At 40.8% G+C, this 21,985-nt stretch overlaps 1 protein-coding gene across 1 annotated transcript in view; it reads left to right on the plus strand.

Moving 5' to 3' along the window:
• CLSPN (claspin) overlaps positions 1-19,423 on the plus strand; it is a 31,914-nt gene extending 12,491 nt beyond the window's left edge. Inside the window, exons 8-25 of the mRNA XM_074976378.1 lie at positions 1,449-1,963; positions 4,349-4,540; positions 5,810-5,988; positions 7,429-7,637; positions 8,137-8,201; positions 8,679-8,884; positions 9,468-9,628; positions 10,527-10,753; positions 11,023-11,137; positions 11,841-11,925; positions 12,864-12,961; positions 13,643-13,807; positions 13,928-14,049; positions 16,456-16,586; positions 17,222-17,330; positions 18,020-18,102; positions 18,299-18,460; positions 19,103-19,423. Of these exons, the coding sequence (XP_074832479.1) occupies positions 1,449-1,963; positions 4,349-4,540; positions 5,810-5,988; positions 7,429-7,637; positions 8,137-8,201; positions 8,679-8,884; positions 9,468-9,628; positions 10,527-10,753; positions 11,023-11,137; positions 11,841-11,925; positions 12,864-12,961; positions 13,643-13,807; positions 13,928-14,049; positions 16,456-16,586; positions 17,222-17,330; positions 18,020-18,102; positions 18,299-18,460; positions 19,103-19,219 (2,941 nt within the window). The 3' untranslated portion in view covers positions 19,220-19,423. The remainder of the gene's footprint in view (positions 1-1,448; positions 1,964-4,348; positions 4,541-5,809; positions 5,989-7,428; positions 7,638-8,136; positions 8,202-8,678; positions 8,885-9,467; positions 9,629-10,526; positions 10,754-11,022; positions 11,138-11,840; positions 11,926-12,863; positions 12,962-13,642; positions 13,808-13,927; positions 14,050-16,455; positions 16,587-17,221; positions 17,331-18,019; positions 18,103-18,298; positions 18,461-19,102) is intronic.
• The last annotated feature ends 2,562 nt before the right edge of the window (positions 19,424-21,985 follow it).

Raw genomic sequence — 21,985 nt, forward strand, 5'->3', positions numbered from 1 at the left:
GCTGTGGTTTAAGTTTCCCGGCTTGGTTTTAAACTAAGTCCTATTTTAGAAGGTGTGTTGTGCTATGAAATGAAGAGTATTCAGTGTGCAATTAGTGACATTTTTCCTTTAATTAAAAAAATGAAATTCAGAGAATTCTATACGAATATAAATTCATGATTGACATTTTGAATGCCCAAATATCAGACTAATTACTGTAATGCTTCCTATAACCATCCTAACTTGCCATTACTGAATTTGCATAGTGAACTAGTAATTTTGTACAGTAAATCCATGAGTTAGGTGGTGGTTGTGTTCTTGCAACCCCCACGTAACTTGAATTTTTGTGCAAATGGTGGGGAGAGGGAACCAGCTGTTCCTGGCTCCCCTGAGCTTGCAGGAGCCAGGAACAGCAGGTCAGTTTACTGGCTCCCAGAGTGTCAGGGAGCCAGGAACCTGGAGGCAGAGTGGTTCCTCTCTCCCCTGCACTTGTGGGACCCAGGAGACTGACCAGCTTATGGCCGGTTAGTTTCCCGGTTCCACCAGTGCAGGGCAGCTGGAACCAGGATGCTGCTTGGTTCCCACCTCCCCTCCACTTGCAGGACTGGGAAACTGGGGGAAGGCTTTTAGCTTGCCTAGCTGCCTGCAGCTGCGAGCACCTAGGCACGCTAAAAACCCCTTTCCCCTGCCTTCCTCCAGTTGCCGGGCTGTCAGACAGCCAGGCTGCTGGGGGAAGGCAGCAGGAAGGAGCCACAGAGCAGCTTCAAGATGTGCTTAACTTGCATTAAAGTGAGTTATGTGCAACTTGAAGCCAGATATTTACTGTATGGTAATATCTGATAATTGATACTTGAGATGTGTTTGAGAACCAACACAATTTTAGGCTTCTGAGGATCTAAGACCTGAATTGTAATATTGTATTACATTACTTATCTTCAACTCTTAAATAAGCAGAGTGTATTGAGCACCCCAGAGTAACCCCGGTTGCTGGCTCTCCAGCACCTCCCTTCATCATGAAGTTAGGGAAAGTTTTTGGATTAGGATCCAGTCTTTATGCCTGGGTCCTTTTTTGTTCTAAATAGTGTAGATAAATTGTACTCTACTGGGTCTACAAAAACTCTCAAGAATTAACTTAATCCAAGTTGAGATAATGTAATTTACTTGATACTTGACTTTGCACCCTTTCAGAATAAACCTGTTAAAATTCCTCTTAGTAAAAATGTGCCTGATTTATTTTTTTCTCCTTTCTTAAAATGGAATTAGAAAACAAGGATATGTTTAAAATAAGCAATAGTTGTGAATGATTTTCTCGCTTCTCCTTCCAGGACTGATTTTTTTTCAAGGACAATAAATAGAACTTGGTTTCATTGCCTCAGTTTGATTTAGGCTTTTCTTACATTTACCAGTAGTCATTTTAACAGCTGGCATACTGTGCTTTGATTGAGGACTCCTTTTTCTGCTCTTGACAGGTCCACTAAATATCAGCCCTGTCTAAGTGAAGATAGTGCAACCACTAAGAATTCAACTGTAGATTGCAGCAATAATCAGATTGCAGAGTCTGTTATTGTGGACAAACCTTCCCCTGATGTAGTGGAGAACCAGATAGAAAACTGTGCTGTGAAGCACAGACAAGAGGATACCTTTGATATTTGTAAGAGAGCTACAAGTACTGGTAATTCGGAAGAACAGCAGCAGCAGTCTAGCTTCCTCTGTAATGAACGCTGTGAACAACAGGAGAGTGAAATTCCCTTGGCATCTGAAGAATGTGCCTATGTACGAAGAGAGGACCAGTCACAAAAAATATGTGTGGACCATGAAGAATCTGTTCCACCGGTGGTACCAGTGGTGGAGATTCAACCTGAAAAAGTTAAAAAGTCTAAACTGGATAAACTTCGAGAGCTAGGAGTTGATTTGTCCATCAAGCCAAGACTTTGCTCTGATAATGATTCTTTTATTATCCTTGATGAGCCTGAATCAAACAAAGGTACTGTATTACGTGTTGCAGTCTACCAAGCTACAAGGGATTAGATCAGAACTTCAGTGGGAGAATTCTGAGGAAAAGCTAGAAGGTGGTGATTCAGAAGGGGCAGGTGCACTTTCTTTGGAGGAGAACTAATGTCACAACATAATGCTGACTATAGGGAATGTCTACATAGCAGCCTTGTTTCAAAATAAGCTGTTCAAGAGTAGCTGATTTCAAAGTAATGCTGCTACACACACGTATTTCAAAATAGCTGTTAGCCATTTCGAAGTACAGCGTCTACGCATGCAGACCTTATTTTGAAATAGAGACATTGGACACACAGTGGATTATTTCAAAATACACTCTCTTTTCTGTCTTAACAGCACCTATTTTGAAATAGGCGCTATTCCTTGTAAAATGCATTTTACCAATTTAGAAATAAGCCAGCTGCTGTTTTGAAATAGCAGTTGTGTTGTGCCAATGCTAGGTTAGTTATTTTGAAATAACAGCTGTTATTTTGAAATAACTGTTGTGTAGACCTCCCCTATGCTGGTGGCTGTGCTGTCTTCCAGATGAGATTTAAAAACAGAAATTGTGTTCCTTGGTTATTGTGAAAGATCTCTCAGATCTGTCAATTAGAAGAGTTTAATGAGGTTTTGCATTCTTCAAGTTCCCTGCCATTCAAGTTAAATAAGATGGTATTTTGCTTTGTGTATTAAGCAGGAAGGCCAATATTTTTTTCAACTTTGGTGCCTAAAATTAGGCCTCTAAGTCTTGTTATTCAAGTATTTGAATAAGTGACCTGACTTTCACAGACAGTGAGCATGAGTACTTTCTGATTATCTCATTAGAGGTCATAGCTGCCCAGCAAGTCAAAATCAGGTCACTCTTCTTTAGCTCTCTAAGGGTAAAGGTGTCTAGCTTTAGGCATCCATGTTTGAAAATTTCATCTGTGTTTCAGTGCTGGATAGGTGATCCCATATCAGTTTGAGTTTGTATTATACTCTGAGCTCCTATAATGTAATTCTAGTCACTTTCCATTTTTCCTACTGTGACAGATCACCTTGTCAACCCCTGTGGGTCCCTGCACTTCCTGGTGGTTCTCTGTTGTGCCTCAGACTCACGGAGACCCCTTATCTGCCCAGGCCTTTCCAGAGGCATGTGTCTCCACTTAGCAAACCATCCTTGTCATAGGCAAGTCCAGAATGGGGAGGACATAGTCAGTCCCCTTGCAGGCCCGTGCCTGCTGCTGTGAAGTAACCCTCTGGGGAAGGGTGGGGGGAGTCCAGACCCACCCTCTACCCTGGATGCCAGCCCAGAGTCCCTAGGGGGACAAGAGGCTGCTGGCAGGGCCTTCACCCCTGCCCAATGTAGCAACCTCACCACTTCACCCACCACTTCCCTGTAGTACCTTCCTGCTCTCACTCTGAAGTGCACCTTCCAAAACCTCCCCCCAGCTACCAGGCAGCGAGCCTTTCATAGGGAGCACAGTGTCTTAGCTGACCAATGAGTGCTGATAAATTCAGCTGCAGCTGATTCCTAACAAGGCCCTAACTGCCTGTCCTAATTGGGCTTAATCAGGACACAAAAAAGCATTCGTCCACCAGCTAGAAGGCTCCTGCAGCTTCCAGGCAGTGGTCTGCCACGCTACATACATTTATTAATAGCATTTAGTCTAGTCTTTAAATTACACGGAAACATGTCCTATACCAAGAAATGATGATTCTTCCATTTATCAACCTGGATATAAATATATATACCAGTAAAACACTGACAACCTCAGCTCATATGTCTGGGGGGGGCACGGGAAATGTCTGTTAATGAAACAGAATGTGGAGGGGAAGGATAGCTCAGCGGTTTGAGCATTGGCTGCTAAACCTAGCTGTGAGTTCAGTCCTTGAGGGGGCCATTTAGGGATCTGAGGCAAATAGATTTTAAAAAAAAAGGTGGGGGATGGTGATTGGTCCTGCCAAGAGGGCAGGGGACTGGACTTGATGTCCTGAAGTCCCTTCCACCTGTATGAGATGTGTATCTCCATATATCGTTATTAATCTCTAGTAAATAATTAGTTATGTTTTCTTAAAGGATTTCAACTGGCATTTGATCATATTCCCAAATTAATAAATTAAGCTGTCTTAAGTGCATGGGTGAGCAAAGTTACTCAGAAGTGGGCCACTCTTGCAAATGTTATTTTCAGATCAAATAATATTGACCACCACTTAACATATTGGATGCCGGAGTGCTTTGAAACTTTTTTGTTTTTTATAAAAATTGTATTTTAAAAATGTAAGTTATCATATGCGTGTATAAAAAGTGCCTGACATTATCAGGGTTTTGCTGCCTTAAACTTACTTGAGCTTCGTAGGAATTTTTCTTGTGACCATAAATACAATATTTTCTTTTAAGAACTGGAAGCTCTGCAAGCACGTTTCTTGAAGCATATTCTTCACACACCCAAGTCAAAAACTGAACGGACTGTGAACCTGAGCATTATTCGTAAAGAGACCACAGCTGAGGGAAAAGAGGAGCTAAAAGCAGCTGTGGTGCCAGTGACTTTGGCTGCAGAAAATCTAGATGATACAGTTCTTACAAAGCCAGGTATATTTGGAATGTGGGTCATAGTTGTTGAATTGGAAAACAAGTGTATTTTCTTTGATTTAAAAAAAAAAAATTCTTCAATATCTTACATTTTCACAAGAAGCCCAGGCTTGAACTGGAGTTTACTTCCACCAAAGTACAAGATTATTTAGTATGTCCTCTGGATCACCTGGTGTCTTGTTTTACCAGTGTCTGCTTTGTTGATTATAAGCTTTCTTGGGCCAGAATCATCTTAAGATGTTCCAAGTAAAGTTCTAAACACCATAGACAACCAGAACTACGTGCTTGCTTCAGTATCACAGAGAAGTGTAATCATTAGAGAAGTAGTTATGAAGAGAAACATTCAGATTCCCCTCTTGTTTGTTCTTTGTCAATAGACCATAAAGGAATTTAATCCGTGATTCTCTTTGCAATTGTAACCATATTTTCTCACACAGAAAAATTAAAATACAAATGAGAATCCCTATTAACAGAATTAACAGGCATTGTTCCAGTTAACTATGGTTTTCTGACCAGCTTGGAATATTAGAAGCTGGAAAAAATCACTCTTGAACTGTACTACCTTTTGAAGAGAATCTTGCTCTGTGCCATAATTTGGCTATTGGCAACCTGGAATCACTTTTGCCCTGCCCAGTGGTTTAATGTAAAACATAATGATCCTCAATATCTACAATACATCAACCGCCAGTCTAAAATCTGTAGATAAACCTTCTTGTGATAATCATAATTTACAGTACATTCAACCCTGTTGCAATTCTTAACACAGGCTGTTTGTGTGTCGGAACATTTTATTTGCATGTATTGAAAATGATAAATATATGGGGAAACTTATTGTGGATTGCCTATAATATTGAGCTGCTAGAAGTAGGTAATTCAGCCTGTTCTGTGACATGCATGTTGCGTAACTGTTGGTGAAGTATTTCTTATACCCAGGGCAACAGGAAGCCACTGCTCCCATAGGAAGCTAAGGAAAGGAAAAACCCTTTATTTGTTCATGGGGCTATGCCAATTGCGTTTGTGGATAATGAGGAATCTTCCTGAAAATTCACAAAATTGTTGTACTTCTCTAAATGGAGCTTATTTAGGCCAGGTGATTGAGCTCTTCTAATCAGCAGATCAAGTCAAAAAACCTTTTCCTGTTTTAAATAGAGCATTGATGCCTTTAATCTTTCTCTGTGTGTTGTTACATTAAAATATGTGCTTGAGGCAGCATAGTTTAAGGCTTCATTGTAGTACATCTCATGCATTTATTTATTTATTTCTGTCCAGGTGAAAAGCTACAAGTGCTGAAGGCTAAACTACAGGAGGCCATGAAACTCCGCAGGATTGAGGAACGTCAGAAGCGGCAAGCCCTACTTAAACTGGATAACGAGGACATGTTGGAAGAGGAAGAAGAGGAGGAAGAAGAAATGACGGATGAGTCTGAGGAAGAGGAATGCAACCAGGAGGTCTATACACACCATTATTACCTACCTCTGTCAAAGTTTAATGTCTGCTGACTCCTCATAATTAACCAGGAAATGAGTTGATCAGATTTTTATGCATTATTAATATGCATAATTTGCTAAGTGGAGACTGTTCTTTGGCACTAAAAATACTGTAACTAGAATGCTCGCAGTTCCAAGTGCTCCTAGACTAGCATCCAATAGCTCTTTGTTTTAATACCAGTCTCTTCCTGACTGTTCAGTGATGCTAGCATGGAGATCCCCAAACTATGAAATGTTCCCCACTCGGTGGTACCCAGGACCGACCATTCAGCCCTGATGAGGGCCGGGAGGGAGCACCACTAAATTCTGCTCCTGGCCAACTCCACTCTCTTGACTGGGGCTCAACCCCAACTCCTTTATCCCCATGTGCCTGCCTCTCCCCTTCTTCGGAGACTAGGCATCACTTCGGCCCACGGTGGGGTGGGGGTGGCATACGGAGAGGCCTGGACAGAGGAAAGGAGGGACATGACCCTAAGAGGAGGACCATGGCACTAGCATTTGGCGGTTAAGTAATTTTTATCAGTCTGTATGCTAGTTCAGGATGACCTAACATTTCAAATATATGAATATTCAGACTCTCTTTAAAATTATTGCAGCATTTTGGTGGCTGATTAACTGCTGTAGCAACTTAAACCTTTTTGCTATTTAGAATAAATGTTTGATTTGCCTTACTAGTTCAGTAATGCACCTCTCAGTTTAAGGATGCTATCTCCAGGATTGACCAATATCTGACACTTCACACAGAGGTGAAGCCCTTCCCCATGTCTTACTTTGCAAACAAAAAGCCTATGAAATACTATTTAACATATTATTCATTTTGAGTAATGCCAACATCTTCAACTCCTGAAGATTCCAGCAGGATGGACAAAACCTTTTCCAAAAATATATAAATGGATCAAAATGGTGTGATTATTCTAAGCCCCTTCAGAGCAGGCATTGGAGGAGAGAAGTCCAGAAGCTGTAAACATCCTTCAGTTCTCTTCTCATTAATTCCATGTTAGAATTGACATACAAAATTACAGGTTGCACCTCTCTTGTCCAACACACTCTCATCCGGCAACATCCATAATCTGGCATGATTTTAATTAGCCAGATGTCCACTTATCATGGATGCAGCCAAATCTTCCATGGTTTCATAAAGTGTGTTTACATCCACCAGTCCTGGCTCTCGTGTTCTATGCTGTTATTTAGCTCTAATTTACCCCTAACTGTCTTCTAAGGGCCCAGTCAGCAATGGCCGTGTTGGTAATGCTGCTAGACAATATTGACCTCATGTGGTTTGGCACCAGTCAGCTCCTGAGTGTGCTGGACTAGAGAGGTTCTACCTGTATGCTGTTTAAGTAGCTGGTCAAAATAGTATTTCCTGCTTTCTTACTATGTGGATATGTGTGGGTTTTTTAGACTGTAGAGGTCCTTCTTGGTGAGGCAGAGGAAGATGAAGATGAGGAGGACCAGGAAGAGAAGGGTATTGAAAATGATGATAAAGAAACTGACAAAGAATCAGTTGATGAAGAAAAGGTGGACAAGTCTATGCACTGTGACTCTGTTCCCAAGCCTCTGTCCACAGAATCTACATTGATGCTGTTCAAGGACAACTCCTCCAAAATGGGGTAAATAAACCAGTTTTTAGAAATAGTGAACCAAGCCTACCCAAACTCTGTTTTAATCTGATTACAATACACATGGGATATTTCTTTTGAGAACCAGTGGATTCATGTGTATACCTAAATAAAAGGATGCTTACTGTCTGTCTCACTATTTATTTGTGGTCATTTATAGGAGAATTTTTTGTATCCTTCATGATTGCAACAGCCACTATGAAAAAATAGTAGTGATACATTGTGTTAGTTGACCAGATCTGAAGAAGAGCTCTGTGTAAGCTCAAAAGCTTCTTTGTTGCCAGTAGAAGTTGGTTCAATTAAAAAGATATTGCCTTTCCAAGTATGTCTTGGTGAATATCCTTGTCATTTGGCAGAAGAATCAACTTCCTAATGACAATGTAGTCAGTGCATTCCATATGTTACCTTGTCTACAAAAGACCATTCCTGATAATTAATGTACACAAAACAATACTTTCCTTTATTTAATTGTTCTTTTAATAAATTGCAGATATTCTCTTCCTGATGAAAAAGCTGAATTGGAAGAAGCTCCAGTTAAAAGACCTAGCAAGTTAGGTAAAGTGGAACTGCTGGTAAAGCAATCATTTCTTTCTGTGACTTTCAGTTCTGGCACACAACTTAGATGGAAAAAACATGCAAATCATTTATCATTGATGCATCTCAGTATCATATGCTTGCACAGGGGCTGTGAAATGCAGCTTTGCCACTTTTACTAAGAACTTGAACAGTCGTTGGCCTCTGTGTGGCAGGATTTGGAGTAGGATTCCTAATACAATTTGATGCAAGAAGTTTTGAAGCTGAAGCACTCCAGGACGTGGGTTGGATTTGAATTGTAAACTGTCATTTGATTAGGCATTTTAAGAGAACTGCTAGTGCCACACTAGTTGTAACTATAATTTGAAATTCTCTACGAACTATTGAGGCATATGGCTCTTTGGCTGATGCAGCCCATATAACCCTTCACATTGCTTGGTTTGTCTGCACTCAGTACAGTGGCATTCCTAAAACTCATATAGCTGATTTCTTCTCTAGAAGACGACGATTCATTTTCACTGCCAGCTTCGGCGAAAGAGAACAGCCACAACAGCAGCTTTGAGTTGATTGGTTCCATGATTCCATCCTACCAGCCTTGTAACAAACAGATGTCACGTGGGGGCAATTTTCTATCTGCAGTAGGAGGTTTCAGGTCTTCCTCTCCAGCGTTGTTCAAAACAAGCTTTATCAGCTCTGGTTCCAAGGTAAGCCTCCTCCCTCACCTTTTCTCCCTTCATTACATGCCCACCCTCCCCCACCCCAACCCCCAATCTTACAATATCATATGTTCTGTGATTTTAAGGTTAAAGCCAAGTTTTCTTTTTGTACATCAAGAATATAGGCCCAGCAGATGGCCAGTGTACCCTCTGAAGTTAGTTGGGCTTTAATCAATGCAGAATCTCTGTCTTGACTGATATGTATTTTAAAAAATTCATTGTAGAATAAGTCAGGTGATTGTATTGAATACACAAATAAAACTCTAAAAATTTAAAAAAAGATTTGAGAAAACCCATTGCAGAGTAATTTGCTTTTGTAACTCTTCATATGCTATATAAAAATATTCCCCCAGTCTATATAGCATCTCACACTAGTACATTCTTAATTGCAAAGCAAAAGAGTCCTGGCTACGTGATGAGCATCTTCTTATTTTGTATTTTCATCTATTTAAAATGGCACAGCCATTAGCCCTTTTTGCTTCCAACTTGGAAGACTGTGAAAAGATTGTGTTTATAATCTAGTTTATTATAGTATCTTGTGAAGTTTATCTTATATTTTTCCCCTGACTAGAGTTCAGGAAAGCTGTCTGAGCCCTCTCTTCCCATAGAGGATTCCCAGGATCTGTACAACGCCTCTCCGGAGCCCAAGAGTTTATTTCCAGGAGCTGGAGAATCTCATTTTCAGTTTTCTCTGGAAGATGATACTCAGAGCCAATTGCTGGACGCAGATGGGTAGGTTACTGATCTATAGCCTTTAGGGTGGCATTCTGTGTATGTGCAAACAGAAGAAATGCAGATTTTTTTTGGGTGGTGAGGGAGTGGGGAGTTCTTATTCCCTTAGTGTACACGAAGAGGTGTGGTAGTTAAATTGCTTTGTTGGTCTTTCACGTTATGCAATACTTTACATAGGGTGATTTGGCCCAATGTTCAGTTCTTCGATGGAAACTGGCATGGTTCCTAGACTGAGTCTGAAAGGCACCAGAGCATGTCTAGCCCTCAAAAATTTTTTGTTTGTATTTTGCAAGTGTTTTTTTTTTTAATTTCTCTTTAAAAAACCCTCCATAAATCTGAAATAGGTTTAGATTTTAGTTAGCTTTTTATCTTCTGGATTTCAGCATTCATTTGCTGAAACACTGATTAAGATCTGAAAGTCATGTCATAATTAAACCTTAATCAGCTGACGAGCTGTTAACTTTGCTGCCTAAAGAGATTTGAATGCATTTCACTCTTGCTATGCTGTGCAGAGCCATTACAGCTTTGATTGTGCAAAAGGGTTTTATTTTGCATCACACATTAGCGGAACAGCCAAGTTGCATTGGCAGAACCATTACTACTGGCAGTATGATTGGAAACCCAACCGAATCCTTGTCGTCCAGATGGAGTTTGCGAGACTGGCAGTTAGAGAAGCCATCTACTTAGTTAAACTTTACATAGCTAATCTAGAATCAATGAGAGACGGACGAAACTCCCCCAATATTATGCTTATTCATACTATAACTATTAAGATGCTTGGGGAGAGCTGTTTTGTCTCTGTAGACAAGCCCTCCATGTAAGATAGAAAGGCAAAAATCTCCAAGACATTGTGGGTATTAAATTGCAGTTACTAACTTCTAAATAAATTTACTTTCAGCTTCTTAAATGTTGAGCACCACAGGAATAAGTACCAGTCCTCAAAGCATCCACTGTCGCTGGCTAGTATGGATGAGAATGCAATGGATGCCAACATGGAAGAGTTGTTAGATTTGTGTTCTGGGCAGTTTAGCAGTCAGACAGAGCACACTCCAAATGCAAATGCTGGCAACAAACAAAACATGGAAGAACTGCTCAACCTCTGTTCGGGGAAATTCGTCTCTCACAGTGAGTCCCAAGTTCTGTTCCTTCTGACCTTGACTTGCAACTTCTGGGGGCAAATCTGAGTTTTAAAAAAGTCTTGTATCGACTAATCCTACAGTGCTAGTCATGCCTAAGGAATTGTAGGACTGTACTTGTAACACCAAGACTTTGGAGTGCTTTAACTGCTTGGAATCTTGAGACATATGTTAGCTATCATTTTCTAAACATTCAGTGATGGTCCAAATTCCAAAAGGAAGCGGTGTCATGAGTTGCCTTTTGGTTCCTTTCTGTAGCAACTTCTCCAATCTGGGCATCTTCAGCATCCCCAAAGCCGGAAAAAGAATGTGACACAGACGATCCAATGGCAGAAGCACTAGCACTTTGTTCGGGCTCCTTCCCAACTGACAGGTCAGCATTACACGAGCTCTAGGTCTGTATTGGGATCATGGTCTGACTTCACTTCTGATGCGTCTCTCTCTGATTCAACAGCAGCTCAAAATGCTACTGACCCAGGTGCAGTTTGCCTTGAAGGTGAAGGGGTCAAGTATCTCAATGTTCAACAGTTATTCCTTTGACCAGTGATATGTTGTTAAGAAGCAGTGTAGTTCCTAATGTCCATTGGGAGGAAAAAGAGTCTCTCCTGCTATTGACAGTGAAGGAGGAAAGAGAGTAGAGAATTGTGGTTTTATCTAGAGCACAGGATTAGGAACTTCTTGGCTTCTGTTCCTAGTTCTGCTATTGAATTCAGGAACTATGGGCAAGTCATTAACTTTTGACCCTTTTGTTTCCTTATTAAAACTGGACTGATTCAGTCACGCTTAATAAGGCTGTTATAACATGTTATTATTGTACCTAATGTAAATACCAAGAAACTCCCATCTTACTGAAAGGGAAGCTAACACAGATGATGATACCTTGACAGTGTTAGTCCCATTAATGCTAATGGGAATTAAGCTTCTTAAGTTCCCTCCTAACTACTTTAGGAGACTACATTGTTTTAGATGCTAGCCTGCATAATTGCTCCTATAGCAGTTAAAACCCTGCTTCCATATGTTTCATATCCATTGCTGGACACCAGCTGCAAGTGTGTGAAATGGTTTGTTTTTGATAGGGAAGGGGAGGATGAGGAGGAGCAGGAGGAAGAATTAGGCAATTTTCAGCTCGTGACAGATGACCATGCCTTTGAGAGTGAGGAGGTGAGTAACAATGGAATGAAGTGATCACTTCAGAGCTCTGCCCAGGAGCATTCTGTTTACCTTCTCAGCACTGCATCCATTTGTGCAAACATCTAGTCTTCTAGTGCAGGTTACTGAAATGGCCAAAGTTCAGTTTTGGGTGAGTGTAAGCGGTGCTGATTTAGAATTCTGACGTACCAGATGAAATACCTTTGGTTTTGTGAGTACTCGGTGTGGGGAATCTTTTTTTGATCAGGGGCTACTGACCCAGAAACAAAATCATTCAGTGGCCGTGCACCAGAGAGAAATGCAAGAGAACGCCCAAACCCTCACTGGCCTGGCCCTGCCACAGGGAAACACACGAAAAAGCCAAAAAGAAACAAAGCTCTCTGACTCCTCCCACCCCACTCTCCTGCTCACCCAGGAAACAAACAAAAGCCCTTCATTCTCTTTGGGTTTTTTTCCTCTCAGTCGTGGATAAACAAACCTCACTGGCCTGGTCCCTAAGGGGTGGGGTGAGGAGAGAGGCACACAGACACACTCACTCTATGTACTGGGGCTCCCTCACACACCAGCCCTTCAGGGACAGATCTAGCCCCTGACTTCCCTAGATCTTGCCTGTGGTGAGGCTTGGGGCTTCCCTCCACCCTGGCAGCAGAGCAAGCTGCTGTTTGCACTCCCATCCCATGGAGGGGGAGGCTGAGTCTTGGACACTTGGAGTGGGGCTGGAGTGCTAGTGCTGGCTCACCCTGCTTTTGGGGAGGGAGGCCAGGGCTGGGTCTGGCCCTAGGGTGTTAAGTTCCTCACCCCTGACTTACACAAAAATCTACTGGATTTTTCTTGGTTGGCTTTTGCTTTTAGCCACTGAAAAACAGAGGCAATTGCAACTGTATAGCATATATAACCTACTGAATATCTTAGGAATTCCTGGAAACTGTTTGTTTCTTGTTGCCTGATAGGATGAAAAGAGTGAAGGTGATGAGAGAAGCGAAGATGAAGCAGAAGTTAGTGATGATGAAGAGCTGTTGAGACAAAGGCAGGGCTTAAAGAAGAAATTGTGAGTAAATGTCCCTGACCTGGCAGAAAAGCAGCACCACATCATCTGAAATTTAGTTAATAACTCATTCAGCTCTAAAGAACAAAAAAGCAGTCCTGTAGCATTTTAAAGACTAACCAAACAGTTTATTAGGTGATGAGCTTTTGTAGAACAGACCCACTTCTTCAGATCTGGAAAATTCTGATACTTCTTTCAGCTCTGACTATTAAGGAACCAGTAATCTTTAAAAATAAGTAAAAAGAGATCAGGATAAAAGTAACAATGAGTTTTGTTTTGATGAAATAGTACTTTTCTTAATGTCGTTTGTGACTTAAGGCCTCAGTGGTTCATTGTACTCCTTTTGCAAGTGAAATGAACTTTGTTTTCGTTTTGTTTTGTTTTTTTCCTAGAAGGGAGTTGTCATCTTGTCAGCTGGGTAAATGGCAAGAAAGCTCAGAGCTAGAAGAATAATGGGCACTTGCAGGACTAATGTGAAGTAAACTGGCAGATCGTCCACACTTCTTCTGTGTGCCATTAAACTTGACTAATTGAATCCAATTGAAAGTGAAAACTGAATAATAATAATAGCGTCTCCAGTTTAGCATACACAGTAGTTCCAGAATGACTTTGCTTTTGCTTCCAAAGAGTCACATGATGCAGATAAGCATTCTCACTTTAACTCCTTGGGAAACTCTCTTCTAGAAAACTGCAGGATTTCTTGGAAGATGAGGCAGAGCTGTCAGGGAGTGAAGTGGGAAGTGAGGATGAATATGATGGAGAAGAGCTGGATGAATATGAAGAAGAGATAATCGATGAAGAACTCCCTACTGACATGGAATTACAGGATCAAATTAACAAAATACACATGTTAGTATCAACCCTAGTACACTTATACCGTACAGCAATTGCACATCAAAAGTTACAATAGGTTGTAATCTGGAATTGCAAAACTAACCTAGGCTTCTCTCCCTTGGACAATAACCTTAGGAAGGCAATGCTTGACGATGATAAGCGTCAGTTACGCTTGTATCAAGAAAGATACCTGGCAGATGGAGACCTGCACAGTGATGGGCCTGGGCGAATGAGAAAATTCAAATGGAAAAACATAGGTATAATATTGAGTATTAATCTTTTACTGTAGAGCAAAAAATATGGCGTAGCGGGGGAAGGAAACCTCTTCAGTAAGTACTCTTAATATGAGGCTTAAGGTTATAAGAGCTACTGAGCCTTAGTCTGTTATTTTAATACCCACATGTGTGTAACTGGAGGGATGAGGGACTTGCTTTGGCTCCTCTAGCCTGGATTCAGACCACAGTAGAATCTTGACTAGAAAAACCTGAAGAAGAGAACTTCTAAAGCTATTTTTGGGTCACATGCTAGTGAAGTTATTTAGTCTGTGGGAATGTTCTGTTTTCAAGTTAATATAAAGAAATAACTAAAAAAAAAAATAGTAGCCATTACAAAAATTCTCAGTTTTAAATGGTTTTACGTTCCACCATCTCACACAAATAGAATATAAACACTCTATATTGCCCTTCTGAAGACTGGCTCCAGAACAAAGTACACAGGAAGCTGATGTACATGACTGTGGAGCTTTTGGTTAGTGTGTGATACAGGGTATATAAAACGATTCCCACTATAGGTTGTCTGCAGGACTTGAACCTGTGTTTTGCAGCATGAGTGTCTAGCACTTGAGAAGGAATAGGAGCATCTCCAATCGCTTTTTGTTAGCAGTAGACTCTTACTCCATAGGTATAACCACTAGAGGGGGATACAACACAGCCAGTTTGTTGCACACAAACGCTTAATATTTTTAGCAAGGCTTCATAAGTTGCTGTTCTGGACTCCCCTCCAACAACACTGATGTAACGAGAGCCTATAATTTTCCCCCAATAGCTTTCCCTTAAGGAGTAACATGCTATTTTTCTCACGTGTTGTGAAGTGAAGAATTCATTTGCCCATTGTTGGATTTTTTGTAACTGTCCTACTCTGTTCTGAAACATCCCTGTTGTCTGCATTCTGGCATAGACATATCGAACAGATTCTTGCTATTGACTGTCATCGTCCATTTGCTTGGGACTGGGGGAATGGTTAGTTGGACAAAAGGAAAAAAAGTCCTACAGAAATTTGGAGTTTTGTATTTCCATTGGCAATGGACAATACTCGAATTGTTCTTGGTGGCTTGGTTTTAGGTTTTATTCTTGAGTACAGCAGAGCAAACTTTCATTTGCTGGGGCAAGATCCTTTTATAACAACTTCTATTCTTCCAACATAAGCCTTGTCTATTTACAATGGTACAAGCTGGAACATTGGTAGGCAATAATTTTACTGGGGGGCCACTGCAAGTTTTGGTAAGTTGTCAAGAGCCACGCGCTTCCATGATATTAAATGGAGGAAGTGTGGGGTTTAGGTGGAGTTTGACTGCAGAAGGGAGATTGGGGTGTAGGAGGGAATGTAGGCTCTGGGAGGGGGTTGTGACCTGGGGTGGGGGTGCAGGGGTTTGGGTTGTGTCCTATGGCAGGAGGAGGTTGTGACCTGGGGCAGGGGATTTGGGATGTGGTGTCTGGGACAGGGTATGGGTACAGAGTGTTTGGGTGTGACTTGGGGCAGGGCTTCAGGAGAGGGGCAGAGGTTTCAAGGAAGGAGGGAGGTGGGGTGTCAGGTACAGGCTCTGTCTGGCAGGAGCTTACCTTAGGTGGCTCCTATCCGATGGCCCAGGCAGCTCCCCTTGGACAGTTTTTGGACAATGGGAGCTGCAAGAGTTTGCTGGGGGCAGCCCCTAATAGCTACCCATATCCTGCCAGGCACATGTCTCTTCCCTCTCTCTTCCCGCATACCTGTTTTGATTTGAGTGGCATGTGGGGCATGGCAGGCTGGAAACCTGTCTGAGGCCTCCAGCTGGGCTGCAGGATGGTGGCAGGCTGGATGCAGCCTGTAAGATGTATTTTGCCTACCCCTGGGCTGGAGGCTGACGTATATACAGCATATACAAACTGCACAGAGAATGGCTCTGCTAAATTTGATGACAGTAAGGAATAAGCAGTAGTTCTTGGCAATTGTAAATATCTGGTAATCTTAATTTAACCAATAGTAAAATTAATAGTATCTTGTATATTAAAGTACGTGTAGATTGCATAGATGTAAACCACATTCTTATTTAATCTGCAGAATGCTGAACTGCCCTGCTTTATTTCTTTACCCTGTTTAAACCTGGCCAAAGCTGGTGTTAATCTAGTCAAATGATGCTTCCTAAAACTCTTTATAAGAAACATTGCCACGGGATAATTCATTACTGTTTTGCTAAATGCTTTTGTTCCATGTGTCCTCTATCAAAATGAGAGGAAGCATTTTGCATATAATTCACTTCAGAGATCCACTGCCAAAATTTAGTTTTTAGAAGAGGAGAATTCTGGGCAGAAAGGATGTTTCTGAAAATCTTAGTGGACAGGAGAGCTCATTTGCATTCCTCAGTCCCTCTGCGACTGGAGAACTTTCTACTATCTTTTCTGTTGTAGATGATGCTTCCCAGATGGACTTATTTCATGGAGACTCCGATAACGATGATGAGAATGAAGAACAGCTTGATGAGACAGAGACAAAGTGGAGAAAGGAGCGGTTTGAACGAGAACAGTGGCTCCGTGAGCAGGTATTGTGTTAGTCTGCAGAAAGGCTGATGACTTGATACTTCTGTGTGCCGTTAACAAAACATGATGAACCATTAACAAAGTTCTCGTTTCTGTTGGTTCTGTGAGTTAAAAACCACATGAATTATAGTTTGTACTTCTCCCTTATGTGCCACTTTTTGCTTTGCCTCCTGCGATATTGGCAAACAGTTTACCCCCCCTTAAAATCTGACTAATGAAAATGGGTGAAGTAGCTTCTAGAGGTCATGCACCTAATTGGCGACAGAGGCAGAAATCCTGTTTTCTACTCCAGAATTTTGATTCCAAGTTCTATAAACTTCTAGGCCAAGTTGCTTTAATTAACATAGGGTCTGAGGAATGAAATCTGATTGGTATCTTGGAGCTTTGACTGTCATAGATAATAATAAAAAACCTGAAAATGTGCAGGAAACTTTACGTGCTGGCATTGTGTCATAAAACTGATGTAATAAAGAGAGTATATTCAACTCACTGATTGAAACGTACATTCTAACTCTTTCAAAAGTGTATAGTATATAGATAGTGTATAGACTAGCATGGCTTCCTCTCTGTTCTATTCTAACTCTTGTTATTGCTTGCTTATGAATTACCATCTAAAAAACATCTATTTTTTTATCAGATAGAGAAAGGAAAAAATGAGGAGGAGGAAGAAGAAGAAGAAATTGGTGAAGATAGTCAGTTCATGAAACTAGCAAAAAAGGTGACTGTTAAGTCCCTGCAGAAGAAAGGTAGGTTTATTTCATGCTGAATTGGAATCCAAGAAGAAAGAACACCTTGATTAGCACTAGAGAAAGTTGCTGTTAGACTAGATACCTTCACTCAGTCCCCTCATACCAGTATAGCATTGGCTCCCACATTTGTGCTTTGACTTGTTTGGCACTAAGTGCTGCAGCTGTGATTTTGATAACCAACAGACATTTTTATTTGCTAAAATATTTTTACATTTTTTTTAAATTGTTACCATATGGCACTGTGTCCTTATGCTGTTAGTCTGACTCCTCTCTTGCTCATTGCGTCACAAAGAGTCTTTGAGTATAGTGATATTCAACACAAGCGAGTGCCCACTGCTTAAAGAAAACCCACATAACAAGGTTTAAATCCTATAATATTTTCTATTTTTAACTTTCTCATGGAAAAAATTCAATTCTGAAAATGGATAACTACTTCAAAATCAAACAAATTGCCTGCCAGGTGATAAAGACTTCATTGCCACTGTTGTTAGCTATCAGTTACATGGCTCATTGGTCAGTTTAAAACAGAATTCTGTCTGCCACATTTATTGGCATAGGACTGCTGTCATTTGCAGTTTGCTATCTGGACACAAATGCGTTCTTCCTAATGATATTCAGGAACTGAATTTATTTTCTCTGTGTGTGTGTGTGTGTGTGTTTTTGTTTGTTTCTTGACCCTCCCCCAGGAAACTCCATTGCAGCTGTGCAGGAAACAAAATCACTACCAAGAAATCCCTTTGAAACATTCAGACCTGCCTGTGACCTCCAGGTTGGTACCTGCATGGCCTGAACTTAGAGGTGTATTTTCATGTTGCATCTACGGAATGAATTAAAAACAGAGATGACTAATCGAGTATAGAAGGGTTTGGGGGAGTGCAAGTGCAAAGTTTTTGTCTTTAAAGAACTGCAGTGTATGAAAATTATTCACATCTTTTGTTAATGTGAAATTTATTGGTTGTCTTCAGCTAAAGAATGGATCACTTCTGAGCAGACCTAAAGCTGTCCTTGAGAAGCTTGCAGCCATGTCTGACCTTAATCCAAATGCTCCCCGAAACTCACGGAACTTTGTCTTCCACACACTTTCCCCAGTCAAGAGTGAAGAGGCAAAGGAGAAATTAAAACCTCAGGTAGAGATCATGTCAACTTGCATATGTTGCCATGTTAAAGTACGTTAGTTAACTGATGGCTTTCTTACTGAATGTTAGACTTTCCAAGAGCCAAATCCTAATAGACAGAGGGAGACAACTATACCTTGAACATACATTACAAAGATTGTTTCAAAATAGTTTATAAATGTGTCATGTAATATATAGCTGTGCACAGCGTAGTAAAGAGCTGCTTGTATGCGTTGCCTGAAATAGGGGACAAATTAAGGCTACGTCTGTACTAGCCTGGAAGATCAACCTGCTTAGAGTCTATTTCTGGGGTTTGATTTTTGTGTGTCTAGTATAGATGCACGAAATTGACTTCTCAGAGGTCACAGTTGAACCCTGTATTCCTTGAGAGACACAAGAAGTAAGAGAGGTCAATAGGAGAACTCTCTATCGACCTTCCCCAGTATGGACAGCCAAGTTAGCCAAGTGCAAATACGTCAGTTCTCGCTATGACAATTGCATAGCTAAAATTAATGTACCTGTGGTCAACTTCCTTTGCCTAGTGGCGACGTAGCCGAGGAAACTGATTGAAATAGTTGGGATTCTGTAGTGATGGAAAATCTTGTTATAACTGTCCTAAAAAAATCACAGCTCTGTATTGCTGCTTTCTTATAGGTGAAGAAAAGAAGTCCTACAGTGATGATAACACCCTCACCCAAACGCTGCAGGATGGATGATGCTGCAGCACAAGGGAGCCAGAGCCGAAGCATATTCCGATACTTGGAGAGCTGAATGTTTGTCTGTCTGGGACCAATAATTGCGTCTTGTCTTGTTGCCACTCGCAGTATGTGCTTTGCAAATCTCTAGCTTCAAGTGCCAAGGGAAATCTATTTTCTTGTGCCTGGCTTTTTCTCACCTGTGTCAGCCGCTCTAACGATAGCAGACTGCAGTGCTGCTAGATAAGTCTTTGTATATCCCACGAGACTTTTCCCAGTATTTCAGGACAGCAAAAAAAAAAAAAAAAGTCCATGCTTTGGACTAGCAGAGACTGGGTTAATACTTCATGCCAAAGCATTATTGAAATTACACTACAGGACACAGACCTTGTGGAGTACAACTCCTCAAATGTTTTGACTCCGTATTGCTTCCTCCTGACAGTAGTAACTGCAGCACCTCAGTGTTTTGGAGAACAGAGATACAAAGGACTGAAAGCTGCATTATTGGGTAGTTGAAGGGAGGTGTTGAGGTGGTATATCCATAAACAGCAAAGGTTTGGAAGCATTGTGTAAAACGGCAGTATTAAGGTATTGCTGTCTTCCTTTTATACCTATTGCTTTCTCTAATGCTGACCATGTACAGACTTGAGATCTCAAGAGATTCTTGTTTACATTTTTAATTTTTTTAAAGCTAACCCTTCCCTTATAGAACAGCAATGTAGCTTTTTTCCCCCTCACTCCAATTACCTTTTACAGGCAAACTTCACATACATGTAGATGTGATGATGTTTATGTGAAGAGGTCATTTTACACAAATGAAAACTTCTTCCTTTTTTTTTTTTTTATTTAATTGCCTTGTTTTGGACCAGGGTGCTATGTTCTATGAGAAGTCTGCATACAGAAACGTGAGGCTTTCTTTAGAATGAAGAAACAAGATTTTATACTAGAGAAGAACCCCTATTCACAACTATTCTAAAGTCCAAGGCAGGAACAGAAATGCTATGCAGTGGACAATATGCGCCTGGATATACTGTGTGAAACTAAAACTTACTCATTGTAACATTCCGGCTAATTCTTAAAAACTTCACATGTTCCTAAGGCTTGATTGGAAATGCTAAAGGTGGTGACTTGACCACAGAAGAATCCTGATTTGTACATTTTGTAATTTCAAAAGCACACTTCTGTGTGTATGGTTTAAAATATTATAATGTATATGGTGTTTATAAGGACTAATGGTACTATTGGAGTGCAATTTTTCAATAAATGTGTGTTTTTAAATTTTCTGTGGAAGTTAAAATTAATTCATAAAATCTCATGCAGCCACGTGCAAAGTTATTTCGAAGAATACATATATCTACAGAGTTGGCTTTCTCGGTCACTGTTGCCATTCTAGAGGGTCCTGCAGACACAACGAAGAACTGCTTCAGTAGAAGGTGTCTTTTATAAGGGTTATATCTGCGCATACATTCTTGAATGTGAGTAAATATCCTTAATTGTGCTGTATAGATAAAGCATGCATTAGGCTGAACAATCCACAGTGCTCCTAGCACATTTCTTGGTAATTCTGTGAGCTTTTTGTATTTGGATTTTGGGGATTTCAGCCCTCAAGTATGACTACTGCTTCTCTGTGAAAAGACTGCAAAAAGTGAGTTTGAATGAGGGACTGAAGAAAAGAGGATGGAGTCCTGGCTCCCTGAGTTGTTTTCTGGTGCCTGGAATGATTTCCATTATTCTGCAAACTAAGCTAATTCAGCACAGACTTGCCTGAAGGAGAACAATCAGAGGACTCAAAATAATTGATTCTTACTTTGTTTTTAACTATGTGCCTTTTTCTAACTGGAGAAAACTATTTTGAATTCTGCAGTCTGTGAGAAGGTGCGCTATTGTTTCCTTAAAGGGTCTGCTGACGTTTCTAGCCCCTGGAGAGCATCAAGAGGATGTCCATTCATCATGCTAGAGAACAGGGGCTAGTTTCTTTTTAGAATTGCACAAGCCCTACAATAGCATCTTGGACTTGAAGGTCAATGCAAGCTTAATCCTGATAGTCTTCTGTCATAAAATCCTAAAATTGCCATAGTCACCAATGTTTCTCCTAATATTTCTCACCATGTGTGTGGATTTTAACCCCATCCTTGTGCGGAATAACTTTTTACAAGCACCAAGGCACATGTGAATTGCACCACCCCCAGGAAAACAAAACCTAGCACCGCACAGTCTGCTAATCTGGGGGGTGACGTGAATTTCTCCTGAGCGCCTGCCCAAACACGCAGCTTACAGGAAACAGCAGTGTCACCTTGTTAAACACAGTTGTGTTGGATGGCCCTTAAGTCTACCATCTCTTAGGGGAGGTGAGGTACGTGGAGTGGGCTCACTATGTCCAGATGCAGTGGTTCTGCTCAATCTGTTGAAAGGTCAATGACAGAATCTAGTAAAAGTTTGGCACTTAGCTCTCCTTTAAGCATAGAACTTTTGAATAGCCAGCCCTGATCAGAAGTAGGTATCTCCAAAATAGAAAATACTATCTGGACTGAAGAGCTTATAATAAAAATAGAACTGCTGAAGCTTTTGGGAATGAAAAAACACTTTGCACAGCGAAGGTGCAGGAGTTCAGGCAATTACTAAATGCTGTCATTAATTTTCTTTTGATCATAACACATTAGGTAACTATATGAGCAAGGAAATTCAGTTTAAATAACAGAACCTGAGGTGGTGGATGATAGAATGGGCTCACCAGATGAACTGGCAATGTGTTATTTTTTAGTTTGTTTAATATAGCCCCACTTTTGCATGAGGTGTCAAGGGAAATAGAGGAACTGTTATGATATAGCCACTTAGTTGCCTA

Source organism: Carettochelys insculpta, chromosome 24 (assembly GCF_033958435.1).
Source record: "Carettochelys insculpta isolate YL-2023 chromosome 24, ASM3395843v1, whole genome shotgun sequence".
In the NCBI taxonomy this organism is placed as follows: Eukaryota; Metazoa; Chordata; order Testudines; family Carettochelyidae; genus Carettochelys; species Carettochelys insculpta.